The sequence below is a fragment of the Peromyscus maniculatus genome, chromosome 5 (assembly GCF_049852395.1).
Source record: "Peromyscus maniculatus bairdii isolate BWxNUB_F1_BW_parent chromosome 5, HU_Pman_BW_mat_3.1, whole genome shotgun sequence".
NCBI lineage: Eukaryota > Metazoa > Chordata > Mammalia > Rodentia > Cricetidae > Peromyscus > Peromyscus maniculatus.
Window position 1 is genome coordinate 56,461,391 of NC_134856.1, and position 13,296 is coordinate 56,474,686.

General features: G+C 42.6%; 1 protein-coding gene across 10 annotated transcripts in view; it reads right to left on the reverse strand.

Annotated features, from left to right (window-relative positions):
* The window catches only part of Ankrd11 (ankyrin repeat domain containing 11), a 205,201-nt gene that overhangs the window by 32,979 nt on the left and 158,926 nt on the right, over window positions 1-13,296 (reverse strand). For 7 of the 10 annotated variants that reach the window (XM_076572267.1, XM_076572271.1, XM_076572264.1 and 4 more), the window contains one exon: window positions 5,805-5,949. In XM_076572267.1, the coding sequence (XP_076428382.1) occupies window positions 5,805-5,891 (87 nt within the window). In that variant the 5' untranslated portion in view covers window positions 5,892-5,949. Of the gene's footprint in view, window positions 1-5,804; window positions 5,953-13,296 lie in introns of all 10 variants that reach the window. The other 3 variants (XM_076572265.1, XM_076572273.1, XM_076572268.1) reach the window with 1 other exon arrangement.

Below are 13,296 nucleotides of genomic sequence, written 5' to 3' on the forward strand. Positions count from 1 at the left end.
TGAGAACCTGCAAGGATTTCAATGGCATTATGCCTGGCAAGGTTTATTTTGTGTGTGTGTGTGTGTGTCACATGCATATGAGTGCAGGTGCCCTCAAAGGTCAGAAGAGAAAGACGAATCCTTGTATTGTTTGTTTTTAATGTAGCACAGCCTGAGCCTCTACCTCCTGAGAGGTGGGATTATAGATGTATATCATCACACCAGCTATAAATATATTTTACAATTATTATTATGTTTCTTTGTGTAGTTTTGGTGCCTGTCCTGGATCTCACTCTGTAGACCAGGCTGGCCTCGAACTCACAGAGATCCGTTTGGCTGTGCCTCCCGAGTGCTGGGATTAAAGGCGTGTGCCACCACCTGGCTATATTTTACAATTATAAGTCTTGAATTTTCATTAATTATATTTAGAAGTAAATTTTATATAATGGATCGCATTGCAACATCTTGCCCAAATCATTGAGTCTTGTAGCCTTTGTGCAATTCTTAGGTATTTCTCTATAGATATCTTGGAATAAAAGAGAAGTTTAGTCTCTCCTTTCCAATCTTCTGCTTCTGTTGTCTTGCTATTTTGCTGGTCAAAGCTTACAGTGAAGATATTAGGAATTGTTCTGCCTTGTTTCCAAACGTATACAAACAGTACTCAGTCCTCGGCCATTAAATGATGATGGCACACAGGGAATTCCCTCCTTTTTGGCCAAGTGTTTTTGTCACAAATAATTGTTAAATTTGGTCAAATATTTTTGCTACACTGATGATGCCATATACTTAGGGGGGAAAAAGCACAAGGAAAAGTGTTTGTTGTACAAGCTTGAAGACTTGAGTTCAGATTCCTAGCAACTATATAAAAAGCCAGGTGTAGCTGGTGGTGGTGGTAGTGGTGGTGGTGGTGGTGGCGGCGGCGGCGGCGGCGGCGGCGGCGGCGGCGGCGGCGGCGGCGCACACCTTTAATCCCAGCACTCAGGAGGCAGAGGCAGGCTGATCTTTGTGAGTTTGACGGCAGCCTGGTCTACAGAGTGGGTTTCAGGACAGCCAAGCTACACAAGGCCCCAGTCTGGAAAAACAAACAAAAAGCCAGGTGTAGCAGTATGCATTGTAATCCCAGCATTGGAGACTGAGACAGATAGCAGAGGCTTGTTGGCCAGTTGGTCTAGACAAATTGGTGAATTCCAGGTTCAGTAAGAGACCCTTTCTCAAAAAATAAAGTGAAAGGCTCATGAGATGGCTCAGTGTCTGTTGACAAACCCAATGATCCTGGGACCCACACAGTAGAAGGAGAGAACTGACTCTCACAAATTGTCCTTTGAACTCCACATACTTGAGGAGGAATGTGTGTGGGCACTTTCCCTAATCAATCAATTGATCGATCAAAGTAAAGTGGAAAGCAATAAAAAAAAGACACTTGACAGTATCTTTTGGGCCTCCACATGCACTTGTGCACACGAGCACACGAATACAAATATACACAAACTACACACATAAATAATAATAATAATAAAAAATAAACTAATTTCAAAAAAATTTACCCAACAGTTAAAGGAAACTAGAACAACCCAGAGTGTGATACCACACTGAAGTTGTAGAACTCAACCCCTCAAGAAGGCAAAGCATGTAGAAGCTTTCTGAGACGTTTTCTCTCTAAGTAGGAAGGGTTTGTTTTACAGTCAGGAAGTTACATATAGGGAATGAAAGCCAACAAGGGGACTTCTGTTTGAGGACCTATTATGCTCAAGAATGTTCATCATTCCTATAGCCATGGCATGTATGTCACTGTTGGAGAGATGGGGACTGAGCAGGACAGGGTGCCTTCCTCAGAGCTAACTCTGTGAGGTTAGGAATGGACAGCTAAGGTAGTGTCAGAGGGTAGTGCTTTCAGGCACTATCTGATTTGAATGGAGTAGGAGGGACGAAATGGAAAAGCCACTGAGGTTTTCAGTGATTTGCTGCCCCAGATGGCGCTGGCTAGCATAGCCAGGCTTGATTTTTCTCTTCACTGCTTTAAAAGCAAAAGGAAAAGACAGAAAGCCCAAAGGACAAAATTCAGAACAGAGAGGTCCACCCATCCACCCTGAGATGAGCTGATTCCCAGCTAAGGATGAGAGCAGTGAAATAGGCTCCATTTCCATCTCTTTCTGTTATCTTGTTCTTGGTTATAGCCTCCTGTACCTCCTGTCAGTCAACAGAGTAGGCTACATTTCATATCACTCCTCAAGACACTCCTGGAAAATCATAGGACCCAGCAGTATAACCACAGCCCTGTAACTCCTTTGGCGGCACTGGCACAGCCACCTCACAAGGTGGGCTTCAATCTCAGCAAGCAGCTGTCAGATGCATGCCAGGTATGAGTTTTTGTTTGTCATGGAGCAATACTGGGCTCCACAAGGATACTTTGATACTGCAAAGAACCATTAGATCTTATTATGGCATACACAGTACGTGTGCATGTGTGTCTTAAATAAAGGGATGTACTACCCTTGAGGGGCCCAATTAAGTAGAGGCAGATGCCTCAGAGCCTCCCGATGCTCATCAAGTCTGCATAAGATAGGTTCTCAGCTGAAAAGCTGGTCTAGAGTCCAAGAGGCTGTTTTTGCATTCTCTTCTCCGAGGGGTTTATACTGAGATTCAGATTACTATCTATCACAGGAAAATGTGACCAGTTCTGAAATGGAATGAAAGATATCACTTCTTGCTGAGTTGTCTTGGATAACATAGCAGCCGGTTAGCTATCGACATAGCATGATCGACAGGGCAGGGAAATTGCTAGTTCCTACTGCAGTTTGGATGTTGCAAAGGTGTTTAGCACTGTCTTCACATGCCAACTTGTGTCAATAATGGGTGTGTAGCAAGATATGTGACAGTACCACATGCTCTTTCTGTTCACAAATATTGCACTTAGTATGATTCATTTGGGGGTAAAAAAAAGTAGGTTGCTTTTGATAACATGCAACTGTTATCTGAGGAAATAAGTTCACAGGATAATAGCTGAAGCCAGTCCAGTGTCCTGTTACCAGCAGATCCCCCTTCATGATCCCAAAATTTGACACCTGAGATCCTATGTACTCCCTGAGGAACAGACTCCATTGTGGACCGTTCTTACTAGGTTCCACCCTGAGTGACCAGATAAGCTCAGCAGCATCACACAGCAATTTCAGAGTTACTATCAATCTCCAGAAAAGGCCTGGCTTTTTGCAGTGTAATATAAGCAAGCAATCTAACAAAAAATAAGACATGGTTATCTTGCTGGAGAAAAAACAAAACAAAACCCTTAAATCGAATCAATGTACACTGCCCACAGTCAATACATAATCCAGATCTTGTAATCTTAGGTTAGGACTAAATCAGTTCAGCTCAACTCAACTTGTGTCTTTCCTCAGTTACCAACAACCCAAGCCAACCTGAAACATGCTGGACCTGGAACAGCAGGAACAACAAGAATTAGGCATTGCTATGAGGCTGTTCTAGTCTAATTTCTACAGCTTTCAGAGTGGATCACTGTAGCCTACTGCTCTCTAGAGCTCAACCTTTCTCCCTGGGCCTTGATTAGACCTTACCCTTTCACACTTTCATGTCAAGCCATGTGCCACACACTTGAAAGATATACTTCTTTCATGACAGCTTCTAACAACTTGTTCATCTTTGTCAGCCTGGCCACTGCCAGGGCCCAGTAGGGGTCTAATCTTTGTCTTGCCCAATCTACCCCTTAAATCTACTCGGTGCTGTATGAAACCCAAGCCTGACATTGGTCCTGGTCTCTTACAGACATTTTTGGGGGTTCTGTGACTTCTATTACATCGCTTTTGTAGGCACGAGAAGCTTTTTGTAGAAAACAGACAGCCAAACAACACACAGATCACAAAGACACAGACACAGTGCACGAACACACACAAGCCAAGTGTACTCTCTAGGAGACAGTAGGAGCCCTCTAGACAAAAGCAGCAGTCAGGGGGCTGGAGAGATGGCTCAGTGGATAAGAGCGCTGACTGTTCTTCCAAAAGAACCAGGTTCAACTCCCAGCACCCATGTGGCAGCTCACAACTGTCTAACTCCAAGCTCTGACACCCTCACACAGACACACATACAGGCAAAATACCAATGCAAATAAAAAATAAATTAAAAAAAAAAAAAGCAGCAGTCAGGGTATCTAAACTGAAGCCTTAAGAGGCAGTGACGGAAAAACAGGAAGGGGGAGAGACCTGCGATATAACAGGTTTTGGTAGCTAAGTGCAAGGTGCTCCATACCATCACATAGTTGAGCTGTTACATCCTTGGGAGTGCAAGCTGATTCTGAGTTCCAAGATGCACCCAATGAAGAGAAGAAGAGGCCAAGGCAAGTAGTCAGCACTAAGACAGGAGAATAGCTAGTATCTGAGTAAGGCAAGTAGTCAGCACTAAGACAGGAGAATAGCTAGTGTCTGAGTAAGAGCTCTTCCAAGGCTCAAAGAGCCTATGGAAATAGGACATTGCTCTGATTTGAATGCCCACAGCCTGAGATGTTTGTGCTGTTTCTGATGCCAGCTTAGTGAGGAAATCCTTCAAAGAGAAGGCTAAGAGAGGACAGCAAAATCTTTTCCCTTGCCCTTTCTTGACAACTCTCTAATTTCATCACATGGGAACTTCCATGCATATACCTGAAAACCATGTCTTTGCATCTACTCAGTGTGAAACTTTCCCAAAAGTATGTTCCAGAGGCACATCTACCTTTTCTGTCTAAACAGAACATAAAAATGTCCTTGTTTACAAACCATTTCGTGCTCAACCAAAATTGAAAGAAGAGACTAGTTGGCTCACTAGTTTTCACATGTAGAATACCTGCTAATAATTACACAGAGAGTGTTATCAAAGTCCAGAAAGAATCAAAATGGGAGGAACACTGACAGATTGAAGGCACAGCAGAGTGGGGACCCTCTCACAGGGATAGGTGTCAAGAGGTTCAGGAGGAGCAACTAGGAACTGCATAAAGGTGAACTAGGACTAGAATCACCTTATAAGCACATGACCTGAATTGTGAGGGTGTGTCAGGACTTCTTCATCTCACTGGCTGAGAGGTACTCTTCTACCAGAGAAGAAATCCAGTCCCAGGACAGCTCATGTACTTGGTAACAGTCATGGAATATATAAACAAGTAACTAAACACATGAAATATGTATCTAAATGGTAATTTTAACTTCTCGTTCATGGAGTAGTCTTCCCTTGATATGAGGAAATATGCATCCCAGAATGTGGTGTCAACAAGACAATGACTAAAGGATGGCAATTCTATTTTCCTATTCTTGGATTTGTTTGTTTGTTTGAGACAGGGTTTCTCTGTATAGTTGTCCTAGAACTCGTTCTGTAGACCAGACTGGCCTTGACTGAACTCACAGACATCCGCCTGCCTCTGCCTATTGAGTGCTAGGGATTAAAGACGTACATCACTACCACCTGGCTCTATTCTTGTTCTGAATTAACAAAATTGGAAAGCAAATGTCTCAGCAGAGTTTCTAGCTAGTATAACTGAAACACAGTTAACTGTCTCACTGAAAGCAGGACAAGGTATTTTAGGGTTCTGAGGACATAGATAGATGGGCAACTTCTATATACAAGTCTGCTAAGGGATCGACTATGATAAGCTTAAGCCTTTTCAGTGAGTGAATGGCTCATAAGAGAAATGGACACTCCTGGAAGACAAGGCCTCACAAAACAGGCTAAGAAGAGAATAATGGGCTGGCCCTGTGAGCACATGGGTTATGAGTGCTGTCTTTAGTCCTTATCCTGGGTCTTAATGACCCAGGAGAGGCAAGGGAAGGGGAAGGCGAGCCAAATGTTACCTTTTTCCCAGTTTGTTTCTCCACCATGTCGTTGCTAAGAGAAAAGTCTTCTTGCTGTGGTGTTTTAGAACACCCACCCTTGGGCATCGTTCTCCTCCCCTTACTTGATCTTCATTTATGCTGCCATTGCTTCATCATCAACTGTCTGCTTCAAAAGAAAAGATACAGCAGGTTAAAAACCACTCAACCCAAAGCATAAGACCAGGCCAATTTCATAGGAGTGCCAAAGAGACTGCTTAACCAAGATGTAAAGTTGCTTTGACCTCAGTAGCTAGTAGCCTCACTCTGGGTAGAGAGCTGAGCCACAAAAGGCTATTTCAAGAGGCAGCTCCCAGGATTATCATCAACAGCAACAACTGGCTATGCTGCATAATGGGGAGTAGATACGGAACTCACGACAGGAGAACAGAATGAACTGTCCAGATCCTGAAAGTCTATTCTAGGGAGCAGCCATTAGTACCTCTTACAAAACCCACAATGAAATGGAGCCTGGTGATCCTAGCGACTATGTTCTTGCTCTGTATACTGCTGTCTTTCCCCACAAGCAAGGTCAGGTGAATACCCAGAGCAGTGAGTGCTCTGGCCCACAATTCCAACAGATATCTCTCCAGCTCAACTTCCAACATCCACTCATCAACTTCAAAACTTTCTTGCTCTTCACACCCCTATGTAGAAGGTAGGAAGAGAAATACTCTACTTTTCATAAAACACCAAGGATACTGGTTAAGTCTATAATTCCCAAATAAAACACGAATGGTGCCAGGCGGTGGTGGTGCATACCTTTAATCCCAGCAGAGGTGGGAGGATCTCTGTGAGTTCGAGGCCAGCCTGGTCTAGAGCGAGTTCCAGGATAGGCTCCAAAGCTACACAGAGAAACCCTGTCTCGAAAAAACCAACCAACCAACCAAGCCACAAACCACGAGTGGCACGGGCAAATAACAAATATAAGGGAGTCCCTAGAGGATCTGCAGGCAGCTTCAAGGTCCTACTCCATGTCCATGGAGCCAGATCCTTCATCTGGGCTTGAGGTTCTGGCCTCTGTGCTTCTGAAAATGCCTTATGACACATGCTGCATTAATCACGTGCTTTTTTTCCTGTAACTTGGCATCCTAAAAAGCTTGTTGGCCATGCACCAAATTTTAGAGATAGCCAAAAAGCTTATGCAAGCCAACTACCCCCTCATTCAACCCTCATGCACAAGCCAACAGATCCATGCCTTAACCATCCAGGATAGTTAAACTTAACCAGGCAGTCAGAGACCATCCTCAGAGGGATTATACAAACTAGTTGGTCCTGACTACTATGTCCTGCCTTCCTCCTCTGTTGGACCTTCTGACCAGCAGTGGGGCTTTAGTCTTCTTTGATATTTGTGTATGGAATACACTTTCCTCCTCAAACCTCACTCTGGTTTTCTCTGTGGAAACACTCTCAGAACACGCTTTCCACCCACCTTCCAGTCTTTTTATATGTGTTTCATGTTTTTTCTCTACCAGGAGTTTCAGTTATTCTAACAGGAAAATAACATTTGCACTATAGCTTTTATAACCAGTGTATCCCTACACTTCATGTACATGGTTATATGAAGACTGAGGCAGGATGACCACAAGTTCAAGGCCTGCTTGGGCTACAGTTCAGTCTGGACAATGTAATGAGACCTTGTGTTAAAATAAAACATTTAAAAGCAATGTTTTAAAAGTTTAACTAGCACATGAAAGTCCAAGTGTTACAAAAGAACAGTAATACAGCACAACAAAATAAAGACCTTTTTGTCAGCCAGCCAGCCAAGCCACATTCACTGTTTCAGACTATCTTCCTTTAGTAAAGCACTTAGTGCCATGTTAGTCAAAGCACTTTCTAAAGGACTCATCTGGGCCTACAGATAGCAGCCTCACTCCCTAGCTCTTTCTGTAGAAAGAATTGCTTCTAAATCTCAAGACCTTTGGGGCTGGAAAGCACCTGTTCTGCAAGTATGAGGACCTGAGTTAGACTCCACAGCACCATGTAAAAAGCCAGGCATGGCTGTATATGCCTGTAACCCAGCATTAATGGTAGGAGAGGATGGAGGTGTGAGACAGGTAGATCCTGAGAAATCTGTGGCTACAAAGTCTAGACAAAATTGTCAAGCTTTCTGTTCAGTGAAAGACCCTGTCTAAAGGCAATAAAATAACGATAGAGGAAGATACTGGATGTCCTGCTCTATGCACATCTACACACACACACACCCTTATGTACAATTTCAAGAACTTATCTTACTTTTCTGTGATAATTGATAAAAATTCCTGAAGTAGTTTCCTGATGTTTAACTGGCCTAAGAGCATTATCTAAAGTTATGTGGGGAAGTCAGGAAAGCATCATGGTTCATGCCTGGAATACAAACACTCTGAAGGCTGAGGCAAGAGGAGGTCACTAGTTTAAGGCCAGCACTGGCTACATAACAAGGAGCCTGGGCTGAAGCAGTTTGGTTTTTGTTGCTGTGATAAACACTCTAATCAAAAGCAACCTGGAGGGAAGGAGCTTATTTTATCTCATACTTTACAGTCCATCATCAAGGTCTGCTAAGGCAGCAACTGAAGAGCAGAAACCATAGAGGAACACTTCTTATTGGCTTCTTCTACGGTTTGCTCAGTTTGCTTTCTTGTATAACCCAAGACTCCATGCCCAGGGGTGGCACTGCTCACAGTGAGCCAAGCCCTTCCACATTAAGCATTAAGAAAATGCCCCCACAGACATGCCCACAAGCCAATTTCTCAATCGAGGGCCCATCTTTCCAGATGACTAGTTTGTGTCAGGTTGGTAAAAACTAAGCAGCACAGAAACTGTTCCAAACAACAAAAACAACTTTATTTTGAAGTAAAGGACAAAGCTGGCCAGGCCATCCATTGCCTGATCCCTCCACCAGCAGGAGCAGGGTGCTCCCATCCATGTTCCTACAATGGATGAAACCAGACATGGCATGTCTTTTTTTCACATGTAGCTGTGATTTCTCCATTCTGCATTTTCTACTGTAAAAGTGAGATGTCTCAAGCCTGACTTGGTGGTACACACCTTTAATCCCAATACTTGGGAAACAGAAGCAGGCAAAGACTGAGGCCAGCTATGGCTAAATATCAAGACATAACTTTCAGGATGTTAGTTTTTGCTCTTTTTTAAGACAAGGTCTCACTAAGTATCCTTGGAAATCTGCCTGCCTCTGCCTCCTAAGTGATGGGACTAAAGGTATGTGCCACCATGCCCAGCACTCATTTTGAGGTAGTACAGAACAAACCTAAGCTTAGCAAACTAGGCAAGCGCTCTACTGCTGAACTATATGTTTCATCCCAAAGGGCTCCACAGCAATAGCATCAGAGAAGAGAATAATGTCTGTAAATCTGATTTTAGCTCTGATAAGATACAATACAGGGCATTCTTTAAGTGTGCCCCATATCAGACACAGAAGCTCTCTGGCTCTAGAGATTATGCTATAGATTAAGGACTATCATTAGCCTCCTACCATCCCAGAATTCCTTTCCCCTGAAATAATGATGCACAAATAACAAAACTATAGGCAGTTTTCTGACAGCAAAGGAAAAGAAGACACACCTCCCCCAACTAGTGGTATGTGATAAAGTGGAAAAAGCCACAGCCTGAGGAAGTTCTCAAGAGGGGCTAGGAACCCCACGTTCACAAGACTGGAGAAGACTCTTGCCAACTTCGTTGATGCAGTCTAGGAAGCAAGTCCAGCTATAAATGATATCATAGGCAGATCTAAGTTCAGTGCCTTACATGATCTACGTACACCACCAGCCATGGAAGGTCTACCAGCCAGCCATAGGAGCTATAGCCATTAAAAAAGAGTAGAGCTATTAAGAGGAACACCAACATAAATATGGCACATAGAGCAAGGGCAGAGTTCAGAGAATTTAGGATTTCAAATTCCAAAATTAATCTGCTCATGCTTAGGAAGCCACAGGACCACAAACACAAGAGAGCCATAAAAAAGCAAGAATCAGAAACAACTCCAACTGCTAGTATACTCTAAAAAGTTCATTAAGAGGATAAAAGATTCAGAAACTATTGAGCCTAGTGGTGGTGGCACATGCCTTTAATCTGATTAATCTACATTAATCAGGGGCACATATGAACACCTGGTTTTTGACAAAGAATCCAAAACTATACAATAGAAAAAAGAAAGTATCTTCAACAAATGGTGCTGGCATAACTGGATGTCAATATGTAAAAGATTACAAATAGATCCATATCTGTCACCATGCACAAAACTCAAGTCCAAGTGGATCAAAGACCTCAACATAAATCCAGTTACACTAAACTTAATAGAAGAGAAAGTAGGAAGTACTCTTGAACGTATTGGCACCAGAGACCACTTCCTAAATATAACACCAACAGCACAGACCCTGAGCACAACAATTAGCAAAGTCAATCTCTTATACAAACAATGGCCTATCAAGGAAGCAGACACCAGAGGACATAAATGTGAACAGCCTTGACTGGGGCTAAACAGCAAGAGTGAGCCAATATCTCACTTGCCAACAGCCAAAACACTTGCAGGAAGGTAGGAGCCAGGTCCTCTGTACAGGGAGACCAAATCACATGGGAATTCTCACAGACACCAGAAATGATGAAGGTCAATAAGCCACTGTTGGGCACCCATTGAATTTCCAGACTGAAATGTTCAAATTGGCCACAACCATCAACAAGAATCAGTGAATAATGCAAAACCAGTGTGTCCCCTGTCCCAATCTTTTTTGAGGAATGATGTAAAGTTCTATTCACATAGGTCTCCATATCCAGCCTGCTTTCTATGTGTGCATGAGAACAGAGAATGTGTTTTATTAAGTTACTTTAATGTCTGAAGGAGGAAGGATCAAGGAGAGATAGTTAAGCAGTTAAGAGCTGCTGTGGATATCGCTCTGTATAAATAAAGTGCTGATTGGCCAGTAGCCAGGCAGGAAGTATAGGTGAGACAAGGGGAGAGAAGAATTCTGGGAAGTGGAAGGCTGAGGCAGAGGAGACACTGCCAGCCGCCACCATGAGTACCAACATATAAGATACTGGTAAGCCACAAGCTATGTGGCAAGGTACAGATTTATAGAAATGGGTTAATTTAAGATAAAAGAACTAGATAACAAGAAGCAAGACACAGCCATACAGTTTGTAAGCAATATAAGTCTCTGTATGTTTACTTGGTTGGGTCTGAGCAACTGAGGGACTGGCGGGTGAGAGAGATTTGTCCTTTCGGTGGGCCAGGCAGGACTAGAAAAACTCTAGCTACAAAGAGCACTTGTTGCTACAAAGCACTTGTTGCTCTTGCAGGACCCTGGTTCAATTCTTAGCACTAGTAAGTAACTCCTGTTTCAGGGGATCCAAAATCCTTTTCTGACATTTGCAGGCACTAGGCACAAACGCAGGACACACATATACATGTATGTAAAACACTGATTCACATAAAATTAAAAAATTTAAAACTTAAAAATTATAAAAATATTTTGTGATATTTGAAAACTATATGTAACTAAGATTTCAGAGACATTCAGTTTTACTGAGATGCAGCTAACACAACCATTTCTTGTTATAGGATGTAACTGGGGGTCTCTTGTATTCACTGAATACTGAGCTACAGGCCCCCTGGTCTTCTGTCAGGCTATCTTAACTGCAACTGCCATGAAGTCTATGGTGCAGCCTTTCCAGCCCTTTATGAGTTTGTTACAACCTCTGCTGGTGCAGTGGTTCTTACAGTACTGACAGTGTAACAGAAGGTAACAGTGGGATGGAGGTAAGGTTTTCACACTCACTGCTTATCCTAGTTTGCCTTTTTGTTGCTGTGATAAATACTATGACCAAAAGCAACCTAGGGGAGAAATAGAAAACCAATCAGCAAGAGAAGTCAGGACAGAAACTCAGGTAGGAGCCTGAAGCAGAAACCATAGAGCAGTCGTTCTCAACCTTCCTAATGCTGTGACTCTTAAATACAGTTCTTCCTGTTCTAGTGACCCCCAACCATAAAATAATTTTCATTGCTACTTCAATATTGTAATTTTGCTACTTCTATGAATCAAAATGTAGGGGCTGGAGAGAGAGCTCAGCAGTTAAGAGGACTAGCTACTCTTTCAGAGGACTCAGGTTCAATTCCCAGAACCTATATGGCAGCTCAAGACTGTAACTCCAGTTTCAGGGGATCTGACACCCTCACAAAAACATACATGCAGGCAAAACACCAATGCACATTAAAAAAATTCGTAAATAAGTGAATCACAATGTAAATATTTTTGGAAATAGAGGTTTGCCAAGGGGTTTGCAACCCACTGGTTGAGAACCACTGCTGTAGAGGACCACTGTTCTCTGAATTGGAAATGAAAATGTTCCACAGACATGCCCACAGGCCAATTTGATTAGAGTCCTTAGCCTTAAATACTCTTTGACAAATGGAGACATGTATGAAGCACCTCTGATGGATATACATTACAGTGTTCTAGGGATCAGGAAAAGCATCTGTAAATGAGAGCTGACAGCTGAACTGGATTCTTCATGGAATCCAATTTGTACTTAGACTATCTTTCTGTCCAAATACTAATAAGAAGTGAGCATCTAGCAATCACAGCCATTCGACAGTGACTATGAGGATTAGTTCCTAGGTCCTTGCAGATATCCGAGCCCTTGGTGCTAAAGTCTTTCATGAAAGATGATACAGTGTTTGCTCAGAACCTCTTCATACTCTTCCTGTCAGCTTAAGACATCTCTAGGTGACAACGGTACCTAACAACAACATAAACATGGTGCAGGCTGTTACATTGTTTGTACTGTCTGGGGAACAGTGATGAGAGAAAATGCTTGTATGAGTTCATTATGTGACTGTTTTGTTTTTATACTTTTTTTCTATCTCTGGTTGACTGAACCTACAGGTGTAGAACCAGTCACAGAGAGTCAATAGCATTTTCTCAAAAGTGATTAATATAAGCCAATCATTTCAATAAAAACTGATTGTAGTTGTTGCTAATAATAAAATCTGAGCTTCCAAGTAGAAGTAAACCTTAACTCAGGGACACTTGGTCTATCCTCCACAAAGCCTAACGACTTCTCCTAACTTAAATGTACTGTGCTGAGATCAAGGGTGGTATCAAAGTGGCTATTTTTTTTAATAATGCAGAATAAGAAATCTGCACAATTCAATGAACCAGAATTCCCAAGATAACTGATGTTATGGTGTTAAAAATTTACGGACTAGGCAGGAACAGACTGAAGTGGATGAGCCAACAGTAAATGACAGGCTAAAGGCTTCACACCAGCCACTGACAAGAAGAAATGGCTGTCATGAAGCCTCTTTCCTGCTGTTCACATGTCTGAAATAAGTCCAGGCTTTCTTCATATACCACTAGCAAAAGAGCTAAATCACAAGCAGTGCAAATGCCCAGGTGCACCCTTCCCATAGCAGCCAGCCAGGGACTGATACAAAAAAACAATGCCACTTTTTTCACTATAATTTCATTACTGATTTTTG